Source organism: Sorghum bicolor, chromosome 9 (assembly GCF_000003195.3).
Source record: "Sorghum bicolor cultivar BTx623 chromosome 9, Sorghum_bicolor_NCBIv3, whole genome shotgun sequence".
Lineage (NCBI taxonomy): Eukaryota > Viridiplantae > Streptophyta > Magnoliopsida > Poales > Poaceae > Sorghum > Sorghum bicolor.
The window spans coordinates 1,988,952-2,016,073 of record NC_012878.2 but is presented as its reverse complement, the minus strand read 5'-3'; the positions used below and the strand labels follow the sequence as shown (position 1 = coordinate 2,016,073).

At 45.4% G+C, this 27,122-nt stretch overlaps 4 protein-coding genes and 1 long non-coding RNA gene across 9 annotated transcripts; 1 reads left to right on the top strand and 4 right to left on the bottom strand.

The window, feature by feature from the left end:
* Positions 4,173-9,440, bottom strand: LOC8071235 (protein NETWORKED 2A). 3 transcript variants are annotated; one of them, XM_002439141.2, is made up of 3 exons: positions 8,819-9,440; positions 7,771-7,884; positions 4,173-7,638 (listed from the first exon to the last, which is right to left on the bottom strand). In XM_002439141.2, the coding sequence occupies exon 3, from the start codon at positions 7,634-7,636 to the stop codon at positions 4,499-4,501; it is 3,138 nt and encodes a 1,045-aa protein (XP_002439186.2). In that variant the 5' UTR covers positions 7,637-7,638; positions 7,771-7,884; positions 8,819-9,440; the 3' UTR covers positions 4,173-4,498. The 3 variants fall into 3 exon arrangements, with proteins under 3 accessions (XP_002439186.2, XP_021302699.1, XP_021302700.1); XM_021447024.1 differs by lacking the exon at positions 7,771-7,884 and having other exon boundaries at positions 8,819-8,997; positions 9,067-9,439; XM_021447025.1 differs by lacking the exon at positions 7,771-7,884 and having other exon boundaries at positions 8,819-8,992; positions 9,067-9,439.
* On the bottom strand, positions 11,991-14,040 carry LOC8071234 (F-box/FBD/LRR-repeat protein At4g00160). 3 transcript variants are annotated; one of them, XM_021447115.1, is made up of 3 exons: positions 12,874-14,023; positions 12,635-12,766; positions 11,991-12,447 (listed from the first exon to the last, which is right to left on the bottom strand). In XM_021447115.1, exons 1-3 carry the CDS (start codon positions 13,966-13,968, stop codon positions 12,094-12,096), a joined length of 1,581 nt encoding a protein of 526 aa, XP_021302790.1. In that variant the 5' UTR covers positions 13,969-14,023; the 3' UTR covers positions 11,991-12,093. The 3 variants fall into 3 exon arrangements, with proteins under 3 accessions (XP_021302790.1, XP_021302789.1, XP_021302791.1); XM_021447114.1 differs by having other exon boundaries at positions 12,635-12,769; positions 12,874-14,019; XM_021447116.1 differs by having other exon boundaries at positions 12,279-12,523; positions 12,635-12,769; positions 12,874-14,040.
* LOC110430132 lies at positions 14,952-19,380 on the top strand. The gene is made up of 2 exons (XR_002447378.1): positions 14,952-15,265; positions 18,972-19,380. It is a non-coding gene; the product is annotated as an uncharacterized LOC110430132 (long non-coding RNA).
* On the bottom strand, positions 21,793-24,776 carry LOC8071233 (ABC transporter G family member 16). Its single transcript, XM_002439139.2, has one exon. It carries the CDS (start codon positions 24,084-24,086, stop codon positions 21,954-21,956), a length of 2,133 nt encoding a protein of 710 aa, XP_002439184.1. The 5' UTR covers positions 24,087-24,776; the 3' UTR covers positions 21,793-21,953.
* LOC8067456 (60S ribosomal protein L13a-4) lies at positions 24,924-26,855 on the bottom strand. Its single transcript, XM_002439138.2, has 4 exons — positions 26,527-26,855; positions 26,334-26,450; positions 26,140-26,227; positions 24,924-25,337 (listed from the first exon to the last, which is right to left on the bottom strand). Exons 1-4 carry the CDS (start codon positions 26,796-26,798, stop codon positions 25,194-25,196), a joined length of 621 nt encoding a protein of 206 aa, XP_002439183.1. The 5' UTR covers positions 26,799-26,855; the 3' UTR covers positions 24,924-25,193.

The following is a 27,122-nucleotide window of genomic DNA, read 5'->3' as shown; positions in this document are numbered from 1 at the left end:
CCAAGATCGTAATAAGTTTAGCGGTCGCCATCCACAATCACATCCAGATTACAACATTCATAAAATACATCGGAGTGCTTAAAGTTATTACAAACCAAGTCCTTCAAGTAGCGGAAGCTTCATAGTTCGAAAATACAACACACGCGATAAGTCTGATACAGTGCCATAGTTCGGTCATTCCCATAAAAGCAAAAGAAGAGACGGAGTGACCATCGCCCTTGGTCTAGTCATCACCCATAGCTGGGTACAGACAGAGGATGCAATAACCATAGTACATTTGACCATCTGCAAAACAACATGGGAATAGAACCCTGAGTACAAGAAGGTACTCAGCTAGACTTACCCGTCATAAACTTAAAATAAAGACTCATCAAGGATCATGAAGGCTATTTAGTGGGGTAGCTGACAACCATTTTGCAAAGACCGCAAGATTTTATTACCCGAACCTACATAAATATTTTCTTCTTTTAATCTGCTCAAGTTGGAAGTATCATTATCTATTATCTAGGTTTGCTCCTGTGCTATTACAAGCAAGTATGAGACTACGATAGTACCTCGTCACAGCAGTCATAAACCCGTTTCATTATAACCCAAGTGTTCCATAGTCCTTACTACGAGGACAGGGCTCATGTCAAGTGCTCACTATCCAGGAGCGATGGCGATTCGAATCGATTTCTAACCAGCTGGCGAGGTATTCCCCACACAAACCACACTCACTGATCAAGTGAGCTACAGATCACCATATTACACTATCCAGGACCAATTCGCGGGTTCGGCAGGCACCGCCAGTACCCGAGGACCGTTCCGGCGACCGAGGTATCCAAGGTATACCAAGGTTGCGCGCCGCGCCCTCGTCGTTCTCCTCATCCATCACCAATACAGCGCATGGCGGCTCGATTCCCGGCCCGGATAGTGTTCAGGCTTCGCGGTCGGAACGACTTATCCTTCCAGCTAAGTGTGGGGCATGCGTTCAACATGACAAGAGGGCCGTCAACGATCGGTCCTTAATTGACACAGGCAGGGGCACTATGGGCAACCCACCATAAGACCCTGCCCGGTCTCCAATTACTTTCCACCCTTGGTTATTTCTTTTCCCAGCAACCACTGCTTAATCAAGCAGGTATCCACCTATATCTCGCAGGTGACAGGACATCACCCGACTTCTACCGGACTAAGCAAGCTAAGCATAGACTCCGCGCCTATCTACATAGGACAAGGTAGATAACGAGTAGGGATAACAAGGAGTACATATGCAGCAACGGTATCAGGCAACTCCTATCACTTAATATGCAATATAGTAGAATAAGTATAGCACTTTATATAAGTTAGCGAGAATAGGGAGACTTAGAATGCTCCGGGGCTTGCCTTTCTCAAACGTGCTGGGTCGGTGATCCGGGCACTCTTGCAGTTCCTCTCCGGGCTCTGGTGCTTCCGGAGGTTCCTGCTCCTGAAGCTCCTCGGGTTCCTTGGGTCCCACTCCGTTCTCCTGCGAGCCTGTATGATGCATATATGCTCATGAGTGGAGTGCGAGATGCCCGAGTGGATGCTTACATGAGAGAGTACCAAAAGAGTCATGTTATGATGCATAGGTAATGCACTTGATCATGCCTATTACAAGGTAGTCAATCATCATCCAAGAATAAACAATTGAATCAAACATCTATTACATTCTCTTCTATAATTATTTTTCAATTGCCATCAGCAACCTACATGATGCTTCAAAGATACACCAAACCCAACTTATTTCATTCAACCTATATATACAACCCTTCATAGTTTTCTTTATTCATTTCTAAGCCCATTAAAAGTGACATGCAATTCTGTTCCTCAATAAATTCCACAAAAATTACAGGAGACTTCCAGCTAAACATAAAGTTTACTGAAAATTTTTCATAATTTTTGGTTACTTATCTTGAGCCACAAAATTCACAAGATTAATTAATAAGGCAATTAAAATCACCCTACTGTGATATAAGTGTCAAACAACAGATTTCATATTTTTACAATTTGTCTAATATCATAAGAAACACCCACAAAATTTTCCAGATTTATTGCATGACTCAATTAATTATTAAAAATCATAAACCACTGCCATGCAAGCATTTAAATTACCATAATTTCATTTATACACCAAATAATATGTAACAATATTTTCTCAGTGAGTAAACACACATGCAGAGCCAGCAAAACAAGTTTCACATTTTTCTGAGCCATATTCCATTTACTATGCATTTTCCAAGTTTAACAAAAACATGGATTAATTATACTTACACAGAAAAGTTACTCAAACATGACATGCAATCATACTAGGACATAGATCTGGAAACAAGGAACACACCAAAATTTGTTTCACCATTTTTGGAGCTATATTCATCAAGATATGGATTTTTGAACATTTAAATCATTTTCTGGAAAAACTTTTAAAACGGAAAACCACCTAAAACGCTAAACGCACCCGGATCCGTTCCCCCGGAGTCACTGACAGGCGGGACACGCGAGTCAGGGGACCCCACCTGTCATCCACCCCGGGACCCCGCGGCCAAAGGTTGGCCGGAATCTCGCCGCCGGTGAGGTTTCCGGCGACACCGTGAGCACCTATGGCTTCGCGTGAACGAGACGAGTCCAGCCGTACCCTCTTTGGCACCGGACGAGCACCGGAACTACCTCGCCGTCGTGAATGGCGGACGCGGCGGCGCTGCTCGCCGTGGTCCGGCCGTTTCACGGCGGTAGAGCGCGAGCCACTAACGGGAAAAGGTGCGCGAGGTCACGGCGGACCCAAAGCACCTACGAGCGCAAGCAGAGACAGAGAGGAGAGGGAGAACCGCGCGAGCCGAGAGGTCGCCGGAGCTCCGACTGACTCCGGTGAGCTCTAGCGGACACGCAGGGCTTACCAAGCGCGGAAGAGCGCGAGCACGCGACGCGGAAGGACGAGGCGGAGCCGGTGGTGGTCGCGAAGGGGAAGAAGAGGGCCGGAGCTGGCCGGGAGAGGAGCTCCGAGCCGTCGGCGGCTATGGCGCGCGGCGGAGCGGCGAGCGCTGCGCGAGAGCGAGAGAGCGAGAGAGAGGGAGAGCTGAGGGGCGCAAATGGGAGAGGGGACGGAGGCGAGCGCGACCGGGGGCACCTGGTGGCCGACCAGGGCGTCTCCACGCCGTCGCATGCCCGCCACGCGGCGGCCGAGCCCTGCCGGCGTGCCACGGCGCCGCGGCGAGCGCTGTCCGCGCGCGGACGCGAGCGCGAGCGCGGGGAAGGGGGAGGGGAGAGCGCGGGCGGGCCGAGCCGGCTTCGGCCAGTGGGCCAGAAGCGAGGCCGCGGCCTGCTAGCGCCCCCTTTTCCCCTTTTCCATTTTTTTTTTAAATTTTTCTTTTCTCAAATCCCCTTCCAAAAGCATTTTGACTATTTTCAAATCATTTTCACCATTTTCACCCAAAAGCAAAGTTGTTCCAACACAAAAACTCTACCACTTTGTTTTAACAAGCAAAACCAAATTCCAAACAGAATTTGAATTACAAGTTAAAACTCAGTTCTAGGTTTTAATTAAATTCTTTTTAGATATTTTTGTATAAATTCCATTTCTCAAATTCCATAGCTCCAAAAATTGCACAAAAATATTCTAAATTCTTCTCACACATAAATCTACCTAATTTGAATTTTTCAAAATTTTAGAAGCAAGTATCATATTTTTATCATATTTAAAACACATGAAATGAAGCACATAAAATCATACTTTGCTCAAGAGTGTCATGCTCATGATGCTTATGCCTGATGGAATGCTTATGCATGGCTTTGGTGAGGCTAAGTGCATGCTTAACACCTAGGGTGTTACAGCGACGGCGGCAGAAGCTGCTGCGGAGGAGCCTTATGCTTTTCCTATCCCCTCCGAGGAGTACTTCAACCTTTGGGAGGATCCGAAGGACCGGGAGGAGATAAGAGCTTCCTTCACAAGGATAGCAGAGTTGTTAGCTCAGTAACCCACACAGTAACCCTGCAATGAATGTATCGTTTGGTTATGGCCTCAATGTTAAACGCCACAAGCTGAATTTTATACCATGTAATAATCGTTTCAAAGGATCTGTTTTCTGAACTATATATCTCTTTTGAATTGAACCAGCTGGTTAGTAAAAATATGCTATTTCTTTTTTCTCGAATACACAAAAGATTTGTGTATCTTTGTATTTAAGAAGAAGAGATGTTTTTACAACGTACACTAGGGATGAAACAAATATATAAAAGACGCAGTCTTTCTAGCCTGATTACATATAGTAATTACTCGCGGACTAAATCTCCTAGGTGGCGCGCACCTGCCTCTATCCAAAGGTCGGCGATTTGCTGCGCTGGTGGCCGCTTTGTTCCGGAATAATCTTCCATTCCTTTCTCTCCACAGCTCCCATACCACGAGCATCAAATCTTAAGGCCACAACCTGACATCAAATCTTTAGGCTTGTTTGCTTGTTCAATGATGAACTTGATTCGATCCTGAAAACCTGACCATCATGCATACCTAGCTCATTTTAGTGAAGAATGCCATGTCACTGTGCTGCTTTGAAAGGTACGCTGGATTTACACATGCAAACAGCGATGTCTTCTTTTTCTTGGCTGGAAAGAGGAACATCCGGAGCGGTACTTTTGATTTAGAGGGTGCATTCCTCCAAGTGCTGCTAGCTTTAGGCCCAGATAAGCTAGTGCTATTGACAGTCTTTGCCAGAATCTTATCAAGTTCTGTTTGGAGCCCTTTGACATGATCCAAACTAGCCTGCAGTCCATCAGCGACTTTGTTGTTCTCTTGCTTCATGTTCAGGACCTCTCCCTGGAATTTTGCAACTTGATACGAAGTGAATCTAGCTCCACGCTCAGTGTCTTCATCCATTTCCGTTGCTCCTTCAATTTCTTCCTGTAGGTTGCATAGGGAATCAAACCTACACTGGAGTTCACCTTTAAACATCATATTCTGTTCCGACCATACTTGCAGTTCAATCTTGAGTTCTCTTAGCCCCTTTTTTGTTGCTTCCATTTCCGAGTCTTCAGGGCAATCATTTGTGTCATCCTTGTTTGGCTTTAGCTTGCCATTTGTTAGCTTACTGATCTCAGATTGTAGCTGATCATACTTGGTCTGAAATCCTTGTATCTGTTGGAAAGACATGCTCAACTTCATCAAGAACGCTAGGTTCTCCTCCAGAAATGTGTCAATGTTTCTTCTGAACTTCTCTTCAAGTGGTGATGCTTTCTCCATCTCAACTACATTTTTTGATGTGAGATCCTCCAGAATAATGCTTTCTTGATTAGTAACAGCATCGTGTGCTGCATCAGGTTCCATGGAAGAATTGGTACTCAGGTTATTTTCCAGGCTAGAATTATTTTCTATTCTCCTAGGAATAGAGGAGACACTTTGTGCTCTTTGATGAAGTTGCAAAATACTTGTAGTCCTTCGGTGCCCCCTAACCATTCCATTCTTCTCACTTAGGGACATGGTTGAATTCAATTTATGACCTCTTTGTGATGCATCTTTGTAAGCTAAAGATTCCAAGAACTCACGAAGTGACCGAATCTCAGCATCCTTCATTCCGTTGGCACACTCTAGTTCGCTTATCATAGCTCGCATCTCATTCAAGCATTCCTGGTTCTTTGTTTCCACTTCTGCAAGCCTTTGCTTTACATTCTTATAGTTTCGGAGGATGGAAGTGTACTCATCTAATAGTACCTTTTCCCTATCTTGGAGTCCAGTCATAAGCAATTGCTGCAGATTAATCATGCCATCCTCTTGATCTCCAACATTTGCAACTTCCCCACTAGTACAAGTAGGATTTTTAGTGATATATGAAGCTTCTGCTTCGTTCATCTCCATATTGTGTTCTGACCTGCTCTCAGACATGTTGTTACACTGTGTTGAGTAATTTATCACATTATCCTCTTGTTTCACATTTTCTCCTGGGCTGTGATGCAGCTGTTCTAATAGGTCACTCTCATGGGAGTGTACATTATATGGTTGCACACTGCTTTCAGGGTTACTAGTGATTTCATCAACATGTTCTGCTCCTCCATTATTATTATCAGCAGACAAACTATGGTATGCATTTTCTGTTGTTCCTACATCCACTGATGCAGATATACTGAACTTATCTTCAAACTCACAAGACCACAAATCCTCTGTTTTATCTAGATGAGAATGCTTTTCTGCTTTAATCTCATAGTGGCAACTAGATGACTGACGATCGCCATGGAAGATACTTGGCTCTGATGTGTCTGGACGATTAGGACATCCATCCACATGTGGCTTCCTTGCAGTTTCATCCATCTCAGGATCTTCTGATGATGGGCTTGTTTTGCCATGCACACTAGATGGTTCAGTGTCAGTGGATGCTGTTGCTTCATCAGTCAGCATGCACCTAGAAACTGCTTGGTGCTCAATGAGTGATGATTGCAGCATATGTGAAATATCACAGAAACTATTTATTGTTTCCGTGAAATTTGTATAGACTATTCTTTCTTCTGCATGATAGGATGCCTCAAGGTTATGCACTCTCATAAGCTCCTCTTCTGCCTGCTTGAGCTTGTCATTTAATTCACCCGGGTCACTGGTTTGTTCTGTCTTCTCTTCCTCCAATTTCTGCAATGACTTCTCCAGCTCATTGTTGTCTAGACACAGCCTATTTATCTGTGCAGTCTGTGTTGAAATCATGAGTTCCAAATCCACAACTTTGTTAACTAGTTCATCAATTTTCTCTGCAATATCTGCCACAGAAAGGTCAGAGTTCATCTCGAAGTATCCCTTGATCCTACCTACCAGTTCTTGGAGTTCAGTTTTCTCCTGCTTCACAGAGAACAATTCATCTTTCCTAGCACTGGCATCATTATTAACATTCTCATCTGCAGAATTTCCTGAATAGGATAGCGATTTACCATGTGCTCTGAAGATACCCTTCAGTTTATCCCTAGAAACCTTAACTCTTTCTGACTCAATCATTGCTTGCCTGAAAAATGACTTTTGTTGCTCCTGCATTTTGATAATGGCACCTTCACAAGATTTAAGAGCTGTGGCTGTCATCAAAGCCTGGGCCTCATGATCCTCTATTGCTGCACTTTCATTGAACTCATCTTGGAAGTAGCAAACTTCTTCCTGCATTTCATTAATTTGCTTTTCAAGATCCCAGTACTTTGCAATTCCACTCTCATAAGAGCTTTTAATAAATTCTTTCTCCGTCTGCAGGACTAGTATCTCTTTCTGCAGCCTGCTAATCTCAGCTTGCACATTATCCTTGCTGATTGGAGCTGCAGATTTCTTGCCTGAAGCCTTCAGTCCTGATTTCTGACCATGCTTCTTCTTCATGAGTCCCTCCACAGTTGACTTGTGGATTTTCTGACGATCAACTGTGGTAAAAGCCTTTGGGGGATTATCTTCGTCCTCTTCTAACAGTGAATACTGAATCTGATCCGGGAAGGCAGTTGCAATGGTGTGGTTTGCTTTGTGTAACTCCCCTGACATATGGTCGTAGCGTTCAGCAAGGGCCCTGTATGCCCGGTATGCTTCTTCCACTGAACTGATCACCTCTGGTCGTCGCTTGTAATACATTTCCGCCCTCTTAGCGAAAGAATCAGCTTCCTCTCCGAGGAGGAAGAGAATACACTTGACCCGATCTTCCATATCTGCACAAGTGCACATGCATGGAAATCTTTTAACACCCAAAATACAATAATGGTGAACAATGAAAAAAGCAAGTACAATTGGAGACACTGGGTATCTAGAAAGAAAAAAAAAATGCTCAGAAGCAATTCTACCTGTTAATTGGTTGATAGGTGGTTTCAGCTTGTTGTTTCTTTACTTTACTGTCTTCAATTTCGTGGTCATTTTTTTTGCGCAGAATGATATGCATCGTTTTGATTGTGAAAAAACTGTGTTTAAAAAGTAACAGGCATTAGGCGGGTGGTGTGGACGTGTGGTGTGGTAGAAAACTATGTCTAAAAACCAGTGATGAGCAATTAAAAAAGCAGGCATAATTTCGAACCAATTTGAGACATTAGATGTTCAGAAAAATAATGATAAAATATCATTAGTTAGATGCATTGAGAAATATTGAAAAATAAATTATATTTTAGGAAACAGGAGTGGTGATAATAAAAAAACTGATGGTGTAAACAAAGAGGTCAATCAAGAAACAGAGAAGGAAATACATATTGAAGGGTGTACCACAATACTCTGTAAAAATGTGTAAACTCCAAAGCAACTGTAAAGGTTATGGGGTTTCAGTTTGTTCTTTCTTTTTATGCACTTGAGTGCCTTGAAACTTATGGAAATTCATTTGCACAAAGATGATTTACAATCATGGCAAACTGTATTGTATATATCTCTCACAGTCTCACTACTAGGCCAACACCAGTCGAACTAGAATTGAAAGCATTGTACTTCTTGCTCTGAGTAACCAGACACTTCCAAAGTGAACAGTACATCTCTATGCTTAGATGATCCATACATAACTTTGATTATCACCTCGACTAAGGTTTTTATTGCTAGAAACCATATGTTCCTGGTAAAATCCTGTACAGATTACATACCATGTATTTTTCATATATTTGGGATCTTTTGCAGGAAATTATTTTTTGAGCGAATTTTGCAGGAAATTATCAAAGAGCTTGGAGGAAGAAAAGAAATAGTTCAGAGCAATCATCCTATCACTCATTGTAACAAAATGTCATATAACATGCTGAAACTAAAGCTGCACATGAAGCAAGGTCTTGAGCATTGTCTTGCTCAAAAAGGGAGACTGGCTGGACCCAGGTGTTATGGCTGAATCAACATGGATGGGATGTGTTCTCAAGAAAGACGAACCTCTGAGGTTGTTGTCAAGCCATTTGGACTGCTTGGTGCGGACATGGCTAGCCCACCACCATGAATACGCATTGCTGGCCGCGCGCTGCAGCATGCTGTTCTTCCTGCCTCCTTCAGCTCAAGAGTTCCTCAGCTGGGTAACCCACGCTCTTCTTCTGTGTATATAAGCTCACCCTGCTCTGCACAACAGCACAAGCATGTCTCACTGAACTTTTCTGAAATGCGCACAGGCTAATCGATCTGAATACCTCTGTGATCTTGGTGGTCCTTGATCATTAGGCCCTTCTTTGCAGGACAAAGAAAAAATGGCGAGATATCAGAACTCATGAAGAAAGTGAGGCTAGAAAGAATGCCATCAATAATGGTCAATGTCCGGTGATTGCATCTGCTGCTGTTGATGATGATACACCTCTAAACCAGACGAGGAGGAACGCAGATTCTGTGCTTAGTTGTCAGCACACGAGAGTCGTTGGTAGGTGGTAGTGGCGGAGAAGTGGTGGCGTGACTCAGAGGTAGTAGTCACTGAAGTGTGGGCCCATTGGCATTGTGAGCTCGTCAGTCGTCATTAGTGCTGGTGTTGGGCAGCACGTTGGCGTGTTGATTGGCTAATAAAATTAAGACAAATGTATGGTTATTCTGAACTGCGGAGGCATCGGCGTGAGATAGCGCTGCTATCCCCGTAGAATATATATGGTCGTTGAATCCAATGGCTTCAGGACGTGGAAATTTTGCCCTTAATCAGGGTATATGCCCCATGTGCATCTAATGGTAGATGCCTATGTGGCACATGTCCGGTAAAATAAATGTCGCCAATGGCTTCGTGGTATATCTAGTGCAGTTAAATTGTGCGCTAAATGTTGCATAGTCGGCTTCCTTTAACCGAGAGCTTATGGCTCATGCAGAAAACCCCTTTTCTATCATTATTTGTTTCTCGATGCAATGCACGAGCATGATTCTAGTAAAAATAAAAACACATTTTAGACAGATGTTTTCCATTGCAATGCATGAGCAAGCAATACCAGAGGATAACATTTTTTTAATTTTATAGGTGATGCATGCAATAAAAAAAATATAAAACAGATGTTGTAACCATAATTGAATTCGTGACAATGGACGGAGTCTATGGCCGATCAAGAAGGTTCATGGCGTTGGATTGGTGATAGAGTAGACATCATAATTGGATTGGTGATATTTTAGGTCGGACAACAGGTGGATTCTGAAGATGATCCATTCTCTGTGTCTAAGCATAGTGAATGATGACACTTACTTGCAGTTCACTAGCACCGTAACCAAACAATGTAGAGGCAGATCCCTAGCCGTCTACAGGTTAGGCATATTTTTCTTATAGTTGCATCCAAACAGACCTTGAGTGTCCCCGACTAAAGTAGTGGCTATCTTTTGGTGGTTGTTATGTCAATCAGCCTATTTCCATGTTTGGTAACCTCCAATATCTCACAAATAACTAAGATAAGAAATGTGATTAGGTTCATTTCTAAACTTACAAAGGTACTCCTCGCAACAAACACTAATAACAATATATATACTCTGCTCCAACTGTTAATTTATCAAATAGCACGGATGCATGAGATTGTAACGTCAAAAGACCACTTTCTTTATCTCCTAACAATGCATATATACTACAGACTGAGTGAGTATTACATGCCATTTCCATTTCATGGTAGTGGTACAAGATACGTGAGCTGTTGTATCATTTCAGGAAGTTGCTATGATTGCTAGCATTAAAATGTGCGTCTGATGACTCTAACAAACAAGTTAAGTGTGACTTGCTGGTGAGTTCGCGTGACTGTCTCTAGCGAGGAGACTGAGGCATCTGGCCTAAACATGGTTAGGATGAACGCCACACCATATATGATAAGTCAAACAATTTAATTCTTCCTACAAAACCAAACAATTCATTCCTCAAATAGGTTCCAAACCAATCCAGAAATAAAAAACATTGCCCATCAGCTTGGTTCCTCTTCTCTTGTTCTCTAGGGACCCTCTGTTTTCTGCTCCAGGTCTGGTCTCGTTTGCCTGTTCGACTGATATTCTTTGAATAAGCTAGCATGCCCTAAAAAAGGCTAACGAGTAAGTTATAGATAGGGGCACTGCTAAGATACTCTGACTATCTGTATTAATTTTTATGATTAAGAAAATATTTTTAAATAAGTATAATTACAATCAGAAAAACAAAATTGAAATCATGGCATGTCCCTACACCAGCCCCAACTCCCTTGTTCGGCATGCACAAAGGTCTGCAGGCGCTGTCAGTGTACACGTAATAATGCAATTATCAGTTTTCTAAGAAAAAAATAGAATATCAAATTTATTAAAGTTTGTTATGTACTTCAAAAAAACAAATTTTACTTACAACATTTGTCATTAAAAAATGTGACATATGTATAATTCAACTTACTATCATATATTACCTTCCATTTCAAATTATAAGACGGTCTTTCTAGATATATTGCTTTTATTATGTATCTATACATAGAGTATACCTAAATACATAGCACAAGATATGTATCTAGAAGAGCTAAAATGTTTTAAATTTGAAACGGATTGAGTACATCTTTTTATAATATATCAACGTGTCATTACACAAAGGTATGTTAAATACACCTCACGTGAACTATAATAAAGTCATTACACCAAAAAAAAACTGTCAAAGTATTTATTCCACTAATGGTTGTTGCAAGTCGAAAATGTTGTCATGCACCCGTTACTAAATTAAATACAACTTTAGTACGTGACTCCGCCGTCCGTCTATCCCCCACACCTCTCTTCTCACTATAACCTCTCTTCTCACAATGACACAACCACCACAGGAACTGCCACACAAAGGTACGCATGTTGGTACTGGAAGAAAACATCTATCAAAAGTTAACTTAAACTAAATGAGCACAGTATTAAATTTAGGGGAAAAAACATTTCATGTTGGCAAGAGGTGTGGAGGGTTGGGTCTCTACTCTCCCATGAACACCCCTATTTCATCACAAAATATTACTCCCTCCATCCCAAATTGTAAGTCGTTTGACTTTTTTTACCTCAAGTTTGACCACTCGTTTTATTCAAAAAATTTGTGCAAATATAGTCAAATTTAAGTCATTCTTGAAGAACTTTTATTAATAAACCAATACACAACAAAAAAAATTGATATTTTGTACAAAACTTTGAATAAGACGAGTGGTCAAACTTGATATTAAAAAAGTCAAACGACTTACAATTTGGGATGGATTGAGTACATGCTAATTGGCCCCTAGCAGATAACAGACCTAAGGAAACTTTCCTGGTTCCATACACTCAAAAGGATCAGCCTTCAGAGAATTAGGGATAGAACTGCTACCATCACGTTCGAATGCAAATTGAGCGCCTCGTGAAGCTTTGTTGTCCAGCTGAAGTCGTCTGCGTTGATTAGCCATCCACTTATCCTGGCGGCGGTTAGCGAGTCCAAAGCTCATTTTCTGTAACACTTTTGCATTCAAAACAAAGAACTTGGCAAAGTCGACCTCAGGCTTCATGCCATGATAATAATTGATGACAACTTTCTTGAGATGAAGCTCGAGACATTCGATTGGATCCAGTGGGTCATAGCTCCGTGCATTTTTCATACTCTTTTGCAGGCGAGACTGCAAAAGGAAGTGAAACCACTATGAATGCAGTTCTTTTTTTCAGAAGTCCACGGAGGGGGAGAGGATCCCCAACCTGAAGGTGAATGCAGTCCCTAATAATAAGTAATAATACTTTTTGCTTCCTAGATTATACTATATATGTCTCAAATGTTAACGCATTATCCAAATTAAAACAAATGCTCACCGTGATATATAGCTTCTCCACACAAGGGAAACACTTGAGGAAATCAACAACAGAGTCCAGATTAGGTCCCAAAGAGTCAAGCGCCAACACCTTTACAGTGGACATCAAGGTTGTCAAACTTAAGGCAACCATCTCCTGACCAAAAAAGAAGAAGAGAGACAGTTAGGCACAATGATTAACCAGCATATATAGAGGTGTAGAGAGAGCAGATTGCAACATTGTTGCAGGCTTCCAGCTACCCGAAAAACTGTTGTCCCAAGCACTAGTTCAGAGATGCCATCTGAAACCATGCCCATTGTCTCGAGTGCAGGTGCCTTCATCACACGGATGGTTCGAGGGCCGTTTCTCGGATCAACCAACAGCAATCTTTCAAGGCGAGGAGCATCTTCGACGACGAGCTCTTGGAGCATGACAGGATCTGTCACTCTGTACGGATAGCACAAAACTCTGATGCTTATGCTCTTGAGAGTCGCCGAGCTGACGCGTAGGCTACCAACGCCGACATTGGTCTCCAGCCGTAGGCTCTCCAGAGCCGGGCAACCAGACAGCAGGCGGTGAAGGGTGGCCTCCGATACGGAGGCGCTGCGCAGGGTGAGGTTCTTGAGCTGGGGGAAGTTCAGGTGCAGCGATGGCGGCGCGGCCATCTCCTCGTCGGCGGCCGGGAAGTCGCAGCAGCAGAACTCGGCGGTGCGGAGGGTGAGCGCGAAGCGTAGCGCGGAGGGCGGCAGCGGGCGAGGCCCGCCGTCGGGCGCGTAGCTGATCTGGATCTCCTGGAGGCCGGCGAGCGCCGGCGAGCGGAGCCAGCCGTCGATCTTGGCGTAGCGGTCGCGGAGGCGGAACCAAGGGATCGCCAGGCGGCGCGCGGGGCCGGGGTGGTCGGCGAGGATCTTGGCGACCAAGGTCACGCGCTTGCGGTCCTGCCCGCAGAGCCCGCGGTGGTCCACCTGAAGATTCAGAGGCGCGGCGCACCACAGCGGGCGCCACCGCCGGGAGATGGCCTGCGTGCGGGCGCCGTCCCTGGTGGGAAGGAGAGTGATGATGTCATGGAGGATCTCGTCGGGGAGGCAGCTGATCAGATCGGGATGAACGACGACGACATCTTCTCCTTTGCCGATTCCAAGTCCGACTGCGAACGGCGGTTCTTGTCGTCGGCGGCATTCCTCCTCCAGCCTTATCCTCTTGACCCTCGCCTCCGCCACCATGGTGGGACCTCGACTCTCCTGGACTCTTGCTGGACTCGTCGTCCCGTCGTCCCTACTCCCGATCGCCGTCGACTTCGTTCGCACTAGCCAAAGGGTGGTCTTGCATAATTGGAAAGAGCAATTTACGTCCATGATTGAAACAATATATTATCATTAATTAAACACTTCTTCTATATTTCAGGTGCCTGAATTTTAACATAATTTCAGACAACACCCTTTACTACCAATTAATACAAGTAAATTGTCTTTTTTATGATTTATTATTTATCTTTGTGTCATAACGTATATCAATTTTTTGTTCTTATAGAAATATAACTGTAAATTGTTAACATATCAGATTTTGTCAACTCTATGATTTTGTTTAACGGGTTTTTTATAGTCAGAACTAAAAATTGTAGTGTCTCTACAGAAACTATAGCAAACTAAGACTACAATTTTACTATAAAATGTATGTGATAACAGTCGCACAGAAAACTAAAATTCTCATACACTTAAAATTTAGCAAATCACTTGTTGCTTGTGGTTGCATAACGTTGATCATCAAACTCTCCTCTCGTTCCAAAATAAATGTTATTCTTATTTTCCGAGAAGTTAAACACTTTTAACTCTAACCAAATATATATGAGTAAATAATTATTTTGCTAGTGCTAATTCTAGCACTTGCCAGCTCATCTTTTGGCGTGGCGCACTTGACCTGCAATGACAGTGAGATGGAAAGTCATGATCTTGTCATATGAAAGCCAGGATCTTTCCATCTCACTACCATTGTAGGTTGAACAAGCCACACCAAAAGATGAGTTGGCGGGCACTAGATGCCACTGGCCGACTTGGCAAGATGACGCTCCAGGCCACATCATTCTGCACCGCGCCACACTGGTGATCTAATAACAACCTAGAGGCCTCCGCCACACACATCCACATCTAGACGTCCTCGCTTGGCGTTATGCGGAGATCCTGGCTTTCTTTCTTGTTGCCATTGCTAGTCGATCGCGCCACGCCGAAAGGTGAGCTGGCGGGGCGCTAGATGTCACCGGCCGATGTGGAAAGATGTCGTGCAGGCTACCCATATATGTCCGCTATAAAATCGACAAGTCCCCCTGCAGAGGGATACACATAGATACAACACTCTCACTTGCCTCGCATTCCTTGCCTATTGTTTCTGTCTTTATATGGAAAAGACAGTGAGCTTTGGGAAGAGAAGATGGTGGCTTGGGAGAGCGGCGGGACGGCAATGCTATGTTGGAAGGATTAGGGTCGTGGCCTCCATCACCTGAACCTTTTGTGTGGCTCGTGATGTTCATCCTCCTGCGCTATTTCATCGCGGCAGTCGATCCGATGGCCGCAACAGCAGTGGTGGGGAGGTCACCATGGTGGAGCCGTCAAAAGGCAAGCCACCGATCACTCCAGACTCTATTGTCAACCTCGATCAGTGAGTGATTCGATTCATCATTTGATCTCGTTACCTTCTGTTTTTGTTTATTCATATTCGTATTGGTATCTCCCACTGTTCGTCCATCAATCGCCCTTATGCCCAGGCGTCCACCGATGTCCAAGCCACATATTTTAGACGATCTATGGACTTTGACACTAGTCTAAAATACAAACATGGTATGACACTAGTATATGTATAATTTTAGCATGTCAAAGTCACTGGTCGTCAACCAGTGTTCAAACAGTTGCTTTGAAATACAAGGCCTTGTTTAGTTTACCCAAAAAACCAAAAACTTTTCAAGATTCTCCATGACATCGAATCTTGCGGCAAATGTATGAAATATTAAATATAAATGAAAACAAAAATTAATTACACAGTTTGCCTGTAAATCACGAGACGAATCTTTTAAGCCTAGTTACTCTATGATTAGACAATGTTTGTTAAATAAAAACGAAAGTGTTATAAGATCAAAATCTAAAAACTTTTTTGGATCTAATAAACAAGGCCTAACAACAACAACATTGTTAGTCCTTTTGGACTGTGGCTTTGTACGCCGATGGATACCCGGGCATACGGGCAATTGGTAGACAGGCAGTGAGAGATAACAATACAAATATGAATAAACAAAAATAGAAGGTAACATATCAAGAGATGGGCTGAATCACTCCCTAGTCAAGGTTAATGATGGAGTCTGAGTGACTGGTTGCTTGCCTTTGGTTGGCTCCACCGTGGTGACCTCCCTGCCACCACCGAGTAGTGTCGGTGAATGAACATCGCAAGCCACGCGAAGCTCATGGCGAAGGAGTCCTGACCCCAATCCTTCCATCACAGTGCACTGCCACCATCTCGCCGCTCTCCCTTAGCCGCCATCTGGTCGGATGGATCCAAAACAATTGTTTAGGGGGGGCTTGTTCAGCCTCTAGATAGTTTCAACCTCTCCTCAAGGGGCATCTATCTATGACAATTCTTAGGGAAGGCTAAGAGCATCTCCAAGAAACTAGGTAAAATTATATTCTAAATTTAGCTATTATCTAAAATAAAAAAAATCATTCAAAACGTAGAGTTCCACGACAGCCTTTGTATGAGATAGTCAGTGAGGACAGCGTGCTATTTATAGCAAGCGAAAGTTTATGGATACTAAACTTGCTATTTATCAAATCAGATAGCACACATATTAGACTTTAATTTTCTGTCCGTGGAGGTAGCCTACACAAGTAAGGCCTTGTTTAGTTCTCAAAAAATTTTACAAAATTTTTCAGCTGACACATCAAATTTTACGACACATACATGGTGTATTAAATAGAAATAAAAGAAAATAACAAATTACACAGTTTAACTGTAATTTACGATACGAATCTTTTGAGCCTAGTTAGTCTAATTGGACAATATTTGTCAAATACAAATGAAAGTATTACAGTGTTCATTTTACCAAATTTTTTGGAACTAAATAAGGCCTAACTCGACCACCACTAGCTGACTCGGCCTGCCCTCTAGTCTCGCACACAGTACTGCCAGCCAACCTATTTCCAATTTCCATACGGCCGTGAGGTTGTTCGGCACCTCAAAATGAAAATGGTACCACATCAGAGAGTCGTCATCACACACATAAGTATAGCTCGATACAGTTTTCATTGATAGCTGGATTTTGGTTGCCGGGCGCATCCGTAACCGTGAAAGGCCTACATCAAAGATCATCCTGACATGCATGTTTCCGGCTACATGCATCCTGAGCATGTATATGAGTCATCATTCATGTCTCATATGCTTTCAAAACTAGATCTGAGCAAGAGACATCCAAACACGACCTAGCTAGTGGAAGTGCAGCAGATCGTTAGTTAGCATGCAGTTGGGTACTGCTATAGATGCAATGATCTTTTCATGCATGCGTTTTAACGGCCGGCCGGGGTGATTATTAATTAATTAATTAATTGGGCAGGCCGCCGTGCAACCCGGACTACATACGTACTTGTGTTCGTCGATCTGCTGCACTTTGAGTTGTGACTCTTGAGCGGCAGCTGCCACACCATATGATCAAATTATCAATAATAATGCTCGATCTGCAAGCAGTACACACCAAAAACGACTGCTTTTGCACACTGTCTGGTCGGTAGCCAGTCCTACTTGCTGGCACAGTACTCGATCCTCCTATCCTCTTAATTAGGCATGCATGCTAGTAGTAGGTAAGATTTTAGAGTAGCATTATCATTAACATCTCAACATCATGTAAGAAAAGTTGCTAGCAAAACAGGGACGGCAGCCGAACATCAGTGCATTTGCATCTGCCGAATTCGTTGCTAATACTGTACGAGTTAGAGCAGCTCCAAGGGAGTTTGCAAATGGCTTTTGCATTTTAGAATTTGCCAAAAAACTGAAAAAGAGGGGTCCAATGGTTTGGCATTTGAGTTTGGCATTTTGGGCAAGTTGGCATTTGGAGGAGGAGAATTGGCAAAAATGCCAAACTTTCCTTGGCTTGGCAAACGGCGTATCCGCGGGTTTCTCGTGGCCGCGACGTACTCCCGCGCGGTGGGACTTTTCTTCGCGCTACAAATAGGTTGTCGCGGTCCCTTCGCTTCTCCAGATCGCGCCGGCGCCTTGCATCGTCCCCTCCCACGCCGCCGCCGCCAAACAGATCGCTTCGATCGTCGCCATGAACTCAAGGCAGCCCGCCGTCCCTCCCACGCCGGCCTTTGTCTGTTCAAGGCCACCCTCCTTCCCTCCTTCATCGGCCTCTACATAGATGGACAACCAAGCAGCCTCATTCCCTCCTTCCCTTCCACGACGAACCTTGGCAATCCGCACAACAATCCTGTTTGACGAAGTTGTCGGCGGCATCGTGGGCACCAAGTACAGGGAGGACGACGAACAGGCACCTCCGGCACCTAGCTGCCCTCGGTCCCCCAATGACGTTCTTCGGCGGAGAAGGACTGGACTGGAGATCGGCGGCGAAGGACTGGAGGCGGCGAAGGACTGGAGATCGGCGCGTAGGAAAACAAGATCGCGGGAAAAAAGAAGACCGTGCGCGGCGCGAGGAACTCGTTCGCGCTAAAAAAATTTGTTTGCCGTTCCACCTAGACAAATGCCAAGTTTGATTTGCAAAGTCCCTTGAAGTACTCCTATTTTTAGACTTTGCATTTGTATTTGGGGCTTTGCAAAAAACCACAAATACCAACTCTAAATGCCAACTCCCTTGGAGTTGCTCTTACGGGGTGAGTCAAGTCTGAATGCATCAGCATGAATTGGACATTGGTCGATCGGTCGCCCGTTCCGATTTTCCGGGTGACGCTACTAAAAAAAAGGCCTTGTTTAGTTCATCCCGAAATTCAAAAAGTTTTCAAGATTTCTCGTCACATCGAATCTTGCGGCACATGCATGAAGCGTTAAATATAGACGAAAATAAAAACTAATTACACAGTTTGTCTGTAAATTGTGAGACAAATCTTTTGATCCTAGTTAGTTCATGATTGGACAATATTTATCAAATAAAAACGAAAGTGCTACAGTAGCGAAATCCGAAATCTTTTCGGAACTAAACAAGGCCCAGGCATCAGGAGCTGCTGCTGTCTTTATTTGCCACCTTTGTTCCTGTTGGATTGGATTGGATGTTTGCAGCTGCTGAATTATATATTCCTGCTTAATTCGGCCCCGTGTGTCTCGTAGCAGCTAGCGCTTCTATCAGTTTGACCATCGGATTGGTTTCGTTCAGGTACTTGGTCTCCGATTGATGTACATACGTGCTCGAGATGAAGAGGAGGAGGATGGAAAACGGAAGCAAAGCAAAGCAAAGAACGAATGAATTGATCTAGGAGCTAGCTAGCATGCATGACAAACACATGCTGTTGCTGTTTCGTTTCTCCGAGGAGGTAGCAAGCAAGAAGCATCCAAGGAGCCAAGGAGGACTGCTAGCTGCTGCAAACGGCATGCATGCATGCACACGAACTGCACACGGTTTGCCGTATCGGATCATCGGATGTGTACGTGCCCAAACTAAAGCTTCGAGGCAACAAACTGCCAATTTTTTCCTCCCTGTTCTGTACTATGTATATATATCTGCTCGTGCGTGCGTGCGTTTATTTCCCGCGCGTACTTAATTTCCAAAAAAAATTTCGCGAACAGGGCTACCCCATGTTTCGTTAAGACGAAATGAGTTTGAAGTTACAAAATGTTGTTAGGTCCGCTACTTTCACTCGTTTGCGAGTGGCAAGCGAGCATATTATATTAGCGGAACTAACAGCATTTCCAAATTGTTGAGATAGATAGATAGATAGATAGATAGATAGATAGATAGATAGATAGATAGATAGATAGATAGATAGATGTCATGTAGAAACTGATTAATAAAAAGCCACGTGATTGAGTTTGTGTGAAACCTTGAATTCGTTCTTTACATTCAATTCAAACTGTGCGTGTAGGTCCACTCCACACTCCAAATCCACCATTTCCTTTTTCCTAGTACTCCAATTCTCTTCTCCTCCTTCTTTGTCTGCATTCTCAGACCATAGCATCCACATGTTTGGCACACTATTATAGCCCAAATATATACTCCGTAAGCTTATAAGAGTTCTATACACATTAAATATGCTGACGTGGCACTATATTGATGAAGAGAAAGATGATGAGAGTTTTATGGGAGTAGAGATAGTTTCATGGGGATAAAACTCTTCTGCACTATTTTCAAAATAAAGTGTTTTGGAAACCGAGCTATGAAACTGCCATTGAGATTTGAGACTGTGGCCTAATACGTATGATTCGTTGTAGAATATATTGTTGTAACATGTTCGTTCATTTGGAGCGGAGTGATAGATGCTATTTCCTATGCAACTTAAGGGCTGTTTGGCACTGCTCCACGAACTCTGCTCTACAAACTCCACCATAAAACAGCTCCACAAAAATCTGGAGTTCGTAGAGTACCTCTTGAGGTGCTCTCACAACTCCACCCTTTTTTTTCTCGAACTGAGTGCGTGGAGCTGAAACTGTTTGGCTAAAAAACGTGGAGCGAAGCTGAAAAACGTAGAGCAGAGCAGTCTCAAACACCCTCTTAGTCAAATTGTTAAGATAATTTAATTAACTCAAATAAAACTAGAATTTCATTCTTTGTGAGACTTAGGGAATATATATAGGCACTGGGCACCCTTGTTGGTCGATGTTGCCTCAAAGAGCAGAATCGGATGGGGAAAACGGGATGACACGTGATTGAATTGAATCGCGGTGGAAGAACGCCACATCGGATCCATGTCAAAATCATCGTCACGGTCGCGGCCGGCCAATCGGATCCTAATGTCTGCGTTAGTTCCTCCTTGATGTGCGGCAGGCAGCAGCTTTTCTCCTCCAGTGTTGTGTTCAGATCATATTTTCAGTTGGGCTTTTGTTTAGTTGGTGAAAAAAATAGATTTAATTATTATACTATTTTTATTTAATTATAAGCTAACTATGTTTAAAAGATTTATCTTATAAATTATAAATAAACTATATAATTAGTTATTTTTTATTTATATTTAATGTTTTATATATACATGTAAATATTTGATGTGATAGAAAACCTTTAAAAAAATTTAGAAAATTTTTAGGAACTGGCATTGGTCCGCCGCTACAAGACACGAGATGGGCTACTTTGGACGGCAGGCCGGGCGGCGCCAAGTGTGGCTGATGCCTGATGGAGGTAGCCTACACAAGTACTAGCTTGGACTTGGTCACGACTGACCTGCGGGCCCGCCTGCCTACCTCTCAAATCACAGTCCTTCTCCGTCTTCGTGTACTTAAGCCTAATTACGGACTAACTAGGTTTAAAAGATTGGTCCCACGATTTCCAACCAAACTGTATAATTAGTTTATTTTTTATCTATATTTAATGTTTCATACACGTGTCCAAAGATTCGATATGATGAATGAAAAAAATTTTGGGTGAAAAACTAAACAGGGCCATCACACACACACGGCCAGTGCCAGCCAACCTCTTCCCAATTTCCATACGGCTGAAGGGCACGTGAGGTTGTTCGGCACCACACCAGGAGAGTCTCTTTTTTTTTTTTGTGAAACAAAAACATCAGGAGAGTCGTCATCACACATAACTATAGCTCGATACAGTTTTCGGTATGGGTGAATTGGCCTACATCAAAGACCATCTTGATATGTTTCCATCTGGATCTTGATTCTTGAGCATGATGATTGATGAGTCATATACTCATAATATACATGCTTCCAACTAAATCTGATCAAGAGCTATCCAAATACGACCTGCGGTTAGAGCTTGAGATATTTTACCAGTTGTTACTACTAAAAACTTCTTATCTGAGGCGGGTAAAAAAAAAGGCTTGGTGGGCAAGACGTGCACCTCCATTAATCCATTAACGCAAATGGTTATATTAGAATGGCCGTTTGTGTTAATGTGTATTAATGGAGGAGGGCCTCCTAAATTGTCTACCTCGTTAATCCATTAACTAAGGTGGCACCGCTGAGGCGTCTGCCTCTGTTACACTTTAACGGAGAAAGCCAGTTCTTATTCGCCTGCCTTCGAAAATCTCTTTCAGTTTAAAAAGAATAATGTCCCGCCATTTGATTTAAAACTGAGAACACAGAAAATAGCCAATAGAATTATTTTTAGACCAGCTATTTAAAAACCATTGGAAACGTTCTAACAAGTTACACAAATCGAGCTATAACTTTACATGTTTCTGTTGTGGGTGCTACCTTATTTTCTCTTGTTCTTGCTCCCTACTAGCAAGACCACATAAAAGAGAACCCTGAAAAAGAACCCCCATGCCACAGTCACCAGCAGGCACTTCCACTTGCTGATGTCCATGACAGCCTGCTGCGCCAGCACGTCTGCGCCGGTGACCACGCATGTATCCGCCGTGACGTTGGTGCCCAGGGTGGCGCTAATGGCCTCGAGCACCTTCATCTTCATGGCCTCCGGCATGCGCCCGATCGGCGTGCCGTCGAACATCTCCACGCCGCGCGAGAAGCAGCGCGACGCCGCGCCGAACTCGTTCTGAAGAACGGCCTGGTATGGGTACTTCACCAGCGACAGGTAGTGGAACCAAATCCAGTAGTCCGGGATGCGATCCCTGGTGATGAAGAAGCCGGAGAAGAGGAGGAAGTAGGCGAGGATGGCGACGACCACCGTGTAGCCCAGCATGACGTGCGGCACCACCGCCGAGAGGAACGTGACGAAGCCGCTGCCCGCCCACAAGGATGCCAGCACGATGAGCACGAAGAAGAGGAACGACGACGCGCCGCCGGCCAGCCCCACCGCCCAGAACGTGGTGACCGCGAACGCCAGCGACAGCAACACCAGCGGCGGGAACGCGACCACGGCGTTTGCCAGCACGTACGAGATCCGGCGGTACGCGTTGTGCGCCGTCTCGCGCAGGTAGATGTGACGCTCCTGCACGAACACCGGCAGCGCGTCGGCGCACACGTAGAACATGGTGGACATGGCCATGGCGAAGAACCCTAGCCGCTCCTGCACGCCCTTGGGTGTGTCGTCCAGCCGCCAGAAGATGGTGGCCAGGATGAAGCCGGTGACCATGATGGTGCCGAGCCGCATCACGAAGAGCTCCGGCATCCGCCCCGTGTTGGTGAAGGAACGCTTGATCAGCACCCACACCTCCGTCCATGGCGGGTTGGCGAACGTCGGCACCGTCACCGCGCTCCCGCCGCCCGTCCCACCGCTCCCGGCCACCAGCTTCCCTCGAGACACGCTCTCGGCGATCGCCAGCTCCAGCGGCATCAGCTTGTTGTTGTTGTTGTTGTCCACGGCGGCGAACGATGCGCTGCTGCTGTGCTGCCACTTGACGTTGAAGTCGGCGATCGGCGCGGCGCCGTCGGGCTGGTGCTCGTACTCGCGGATGGTGTCGAGCGCGAACTCGGCCGGGTTCTCGTTGTCCGGGACGGGCGCGCCGAACTCGGCGAAGAAGGGCTTGAGCCCGGCGGGAGTGCCGGCGTACACGGTGCGTCCGCGCGAGAGCAGGAGGAGGCTGTCGAGGATGCCGAGGATGCGGGTGCTGGGCTGGTGGATGGTCATGACGACGACGCTGCCGCTCTGCGCGACGCGGCGGAGCACCTGGACCACCATGAACGCGCTGGCGGAGTCGAGCCCGGAGGTGGGCTCGTCGAGGAAGAGCAGGATAGGGTCGTGGATGATGTCGGTCCCAATCGACACGCGCCGTCGCTCCCCACCGGACACCCCGCGGTGTCCCTCGTCGCCGATGATGGTGTCGGCGGCGCGTGACAGGCCCAGCTGGTCGACGAGCGCGTCGACGCGCGCGCGCTTCCGCTCGGCAGACAGCGCGCGCGGGAGGCGGAACTCGGCGGCGAACCGCAGCGTCTCGCGCACGGTGAGCATCGCGTACAGGAGGTCGTCCTGCATGACGTGCGCGGAGATGGCGCGGAGCCGCCGGCCCTGGAGCGGCTCGCCGTTCAGCGTGACGGCGCCGCGGAGGCTGTCCCGCGCGATCCGCCCGGCCAGCGCGTCCAGGAGCGTGGACTTGCCCGACCCGCTGGCGCCCATGACGGCGAGCAGCTCGCCCGCGCGCGCCGCGCCGGAGACGCCGTCGAGCAGCGTCTTGGTGCGCCTGGACGACGATCCGGACGACGTCGGCGCAGGGGGCGGGGGCGTGGCCGCGGAGGCCACAAGGCGGCGGTGCCCCGACGACGACGACGGCAGCAGGCCGCCGCCGCCGCCCTTGCTGCGGGTCCTCACGCTGTAGGACAGGTCGGCGAAGTGGAGCACGTAGGGGACTGGCGCGACCGGCGGCTTTGCGGCGTCGGCCGCCTCGTCGGGGAAGTCGATGTCGACCACGGCGTGGCCGGTGGCTGCCATGTGTGTTGTGTTGGCTACTTGGCTCTAAGCGCCGGCGAGCAGCGAGCGGCGAGGGCGGGCGGGCTGGTTGTTTGGATTGGTTGCCAGCCGAGCCGCAGGTGCGCGTGGAGCGTGGGCTGGGCTCGTTTCCGACTTCTCTTATAGGGAGTGGTGCGGGGCGGGTGTGGACGAGATAGGCTCGAAGTCGGCGGGCGTGCGATGGAGTTGGGCCCTGGACGCGTCGTGCCGTCCAAAGAGCACGGACATTTATTCGCCCCACCCATCTGTATTGAGAGAAAAAAAAAAAAGCGTGTAGCTGTTAATTACGCATTCAAAAATTCCCAACACTCGAAGAATTATGTCTGGACTATAATTACGCATTTAAACGGGAGCCGTCAAGGAGGGAAAGGAGGAGCTGCATTTATTGGCCGGTGGGGGTCTTTTGCTTTATTGGCAAAAAAAAAATGCCTCCTCCAAAAATACCAACGTTCCGTAAAGAGCAACGTATAAAATTAGAGTTAAAAAATAGGAAATACATGATAATTTTTTTATTCCAATTTAAAGTACATGCCTATAAGTCTAACAGAATTAAATTTATATTTTTTGAACAAGTCTATAAATATATAATGAATTTATAAGTTTACAACATCTAGTCTAGGATCACAAATGAACAAGTCCCGAGGACCTAGATAGGTGATGTACATGTTTCTTATCTAAAAAAAAAAGGTGATTTTTACATGGTGATTTTTACATGTTTAGGGACATGCAGGATGACACAATAGAACAAATTCAAGAACCACTAGTGGACTTGACTCTATATATAAATTATTAGTATCTTGCCATAGCATAGGTGCATAATAAAAACTACATAATCCATTCTTCTCAATAATCGTGTAAGATGTTGTATAAGTTTGAACTGTGAATAACAGTTCAACCTAAGCATATATAGAGATCAACAGTCAAGACATGAGATCTGAAATCTCTCAAATGTGAACCGATACATCTGATTAACCAAAAGTCACAGAAGGATAACAGTTTACCACTGAAGCTGTCACAAACTATTACAAAACTACTTTAAACAAGGGCCAGATGTTCCACAAAACTGATACCGCACAAAAGCACAGCTTCTCAATACTTGATCGGGGCAAGAATCTCCAGTTGAGATCCCAGCTTCTCCTCGGCTGTCTTCTCAGCCTTGACGCGCAGCTTAGCCAGTTGCTTCCTCCTCTCATAGGCAACCTTGGCCTTCTCTTTCCTCTTCTCCTCAAGTTCCTGAAAGGGCAAAACAAAGGGCAGTCAGTCAGATACAAGGACACACAGTACGATAAATTCAAATGTAAAAAGAACAGAAGAAACACTCAGTTCATGCAAGCACTTCAGTGACAGTAGGAGAGCTTGTTGTGGCTGCTGCTACAGAAACTGCAGAGAGTAAAACGAAGCCACAGCAGCTTGCAGCAGCAGCAGCCACAATATGGGCCTCAGAGATCTTGGTGGTTAAGATCATCAAATGGGAACACCCATCAAGAGTAGCAAATATTTTGATCACATCACAGGCACATCACAATATAAACGAATAATTCATTATGATCTGAAAATTTTAGAAGCAAAGAGACAATTTAACTCCATACAGAATCATGTATACATTATGATCTGAAAATGTTATATCATCATAACAAAAGTATGTATCAAATAATCAACTACAATGGCACAAACATCAGCAGAAGCATTCGATTGTCTCAGACCAAATAGGCAAGTATGTTCTGATGTGCATGATTTTGTCAGAAGTAGCTGGTTGTTGAATCATATTATAAAATCAATCCAATTGATTTTTCTTCATCATCCAGAATCATGCACAATTCAGCATAATGTGTCTCCCAACATGTAAACGGCTATTCTAGCAATAAGAATTCAACAACAAAAGTGAAGGATTCACAATAATAGAAGATGACCAGCACAGCTAGTTTTAGTAGCAATGCCTGAATTACAGCTATTCATAACATTTTATTACTAAAGTGTTGGTCCAAAACGATGACACATAAATACAAACAAGAACATGAGATGGGGGAACGCTTACCCTGATGGTGTCATGGTAGTTCCATCCGACCTCCTTAGAGAGCTCACCGAGGAGGCAGTACTTGTGCCCAGGCTGCAGCCTCAGAACCCTACAAACAAACCACAACAACAGAATTACATCAGACAGGAACATCACATCACATCACATGATGATAAAATCAGAAAAATCTCGAATTACGAATGAAGAACACATACTTAAGAGCATCAGGGATGACCACGCGCTTCGTCTTGTCGTACGGCGGCGGGACGCCCTCGTACGTCTTGAGCCTCGCCAGCGCCGCCTCTCCCCTCTTGGTCTTGTGCGGAATCATCCTGCAAAACAACCGCACACATAAATTTAATCGTACATCGCAAAATGGGAAGGAAAAAAAAAAGGAGAAACACATACCCGCGGATGGTACGCCAGAGGATCTTGGAGGGGGCGCGGAAGTGGATGGGCCCGTGCGACGGCTTGGTGTTCATCCGCTTGCGGAGGAAACGGAGGTACTTCATCTTCTGGCGGACGAGGCCGCCGGACATGCAGATCTCCTCGCAGCGGACGACGACCACCTTCTGCCCATTGAGCAGCTCCTTCGCGATGATCGAGGAGAGGCGGCCCAGCATGTGGTGGCGCGCGTCCACCACGATGCGCTTTGCGCTCAAGCCGGAGCCTGACACCATCGCTCCGAGGCTGCGGCGGCGGCGGTGGCGGCGCTAGGGTTAGGAGCGGCTGGTGGAGGCGGGTGGAGAGGGTTCCTTATTTATTGAGGCTTTGTTCGGTTGGGCCCTTATGGGCCGGGCCGGGTTTGTGGCCTGATCCACGGAGATGACCTCGCCGGCCCATGCAAAAACGCATGTTCAGTTAGCCCAGTCGTGGCTGCTACCCGGCCGGGCCTATTCCTATTTCCCACAAAACCCTGTCACCCCTGCGGCCACGCGTGGAAATCGCGAAAAAGTTTTTTGAGTTTTGGTTTATTATTTTTGTATAACTAGCAAAACATGTTC

Excerpts from the sequence above, each read along its gene's own strand:
- LOC8071234 (XM_021447114.1), bottom strand. The coding sequence starts at position 13,968 with ATGGACGTAAATTGCTCTTTCCAATTATGCAAGACCACCCTTTGGCTA. Across the intron at positions 12,770-12,873 it reads TTGGGACAACAGTTTTTCGG|GAGATGGTTGCCTTAAGTTT; the intron begins GTAGCTGGAAGC and ends TTTTTTGGTCAG. Across the intron at positions 12,448-12,634 it reads TGGAGAAGCTATATATCACG|TCTCGCCTGCAAAAGAGTAT; the intron begins GTGAGCATTTGT and ends TTCCTTTTGCAG.
- LOC8071235 (XM_021447024.1), bottom strand. The coding sequence starts at position 8,912 with ATGCTGCAGCGCGCGGCCAGCAATGCGTATTCATGGTGGTGGGCTAGC. Across the intron at positions 7,639-8,818 it reads GCTTGACAACAACCTCAGAG|ATATGGAAGATCGGGTCAAG; the intron begins GTTCGTCTTTCT and ends GCACTTGTGCAG.
- LOC8071233 (XM_002439139.2), bottom strand. The coding sequence starts at position 24,086 with ATGGCAGCCACCGGCCACGCCGTGGTCGACATCGACTTCCCCGACGAG.
- LOC8067456 (XM_002439138.2), bottom strand. The coding sequence starts at position 26,798 with ATGGTGTCAGGCTCCGGCTTGAGCGCAAAGCGCATCGTGGTGGACGCG. Across the intron at positions 26,228-26,333 it reads GTCATCCCTGATGCTCTTAA|GGTTCTGAGGCTGCAGCCTG; the intron begins GTATGTGTTCTT and ends GTTTGTTTGTAG. Across the intron at positions 25,338-26,139 it reads ACTACCATGACACCATCAGG|GAACTTGAGGAGAAGAGGAA; the intron begins GTAAGCGTTCCC and ends TTGCCCTTTCAG.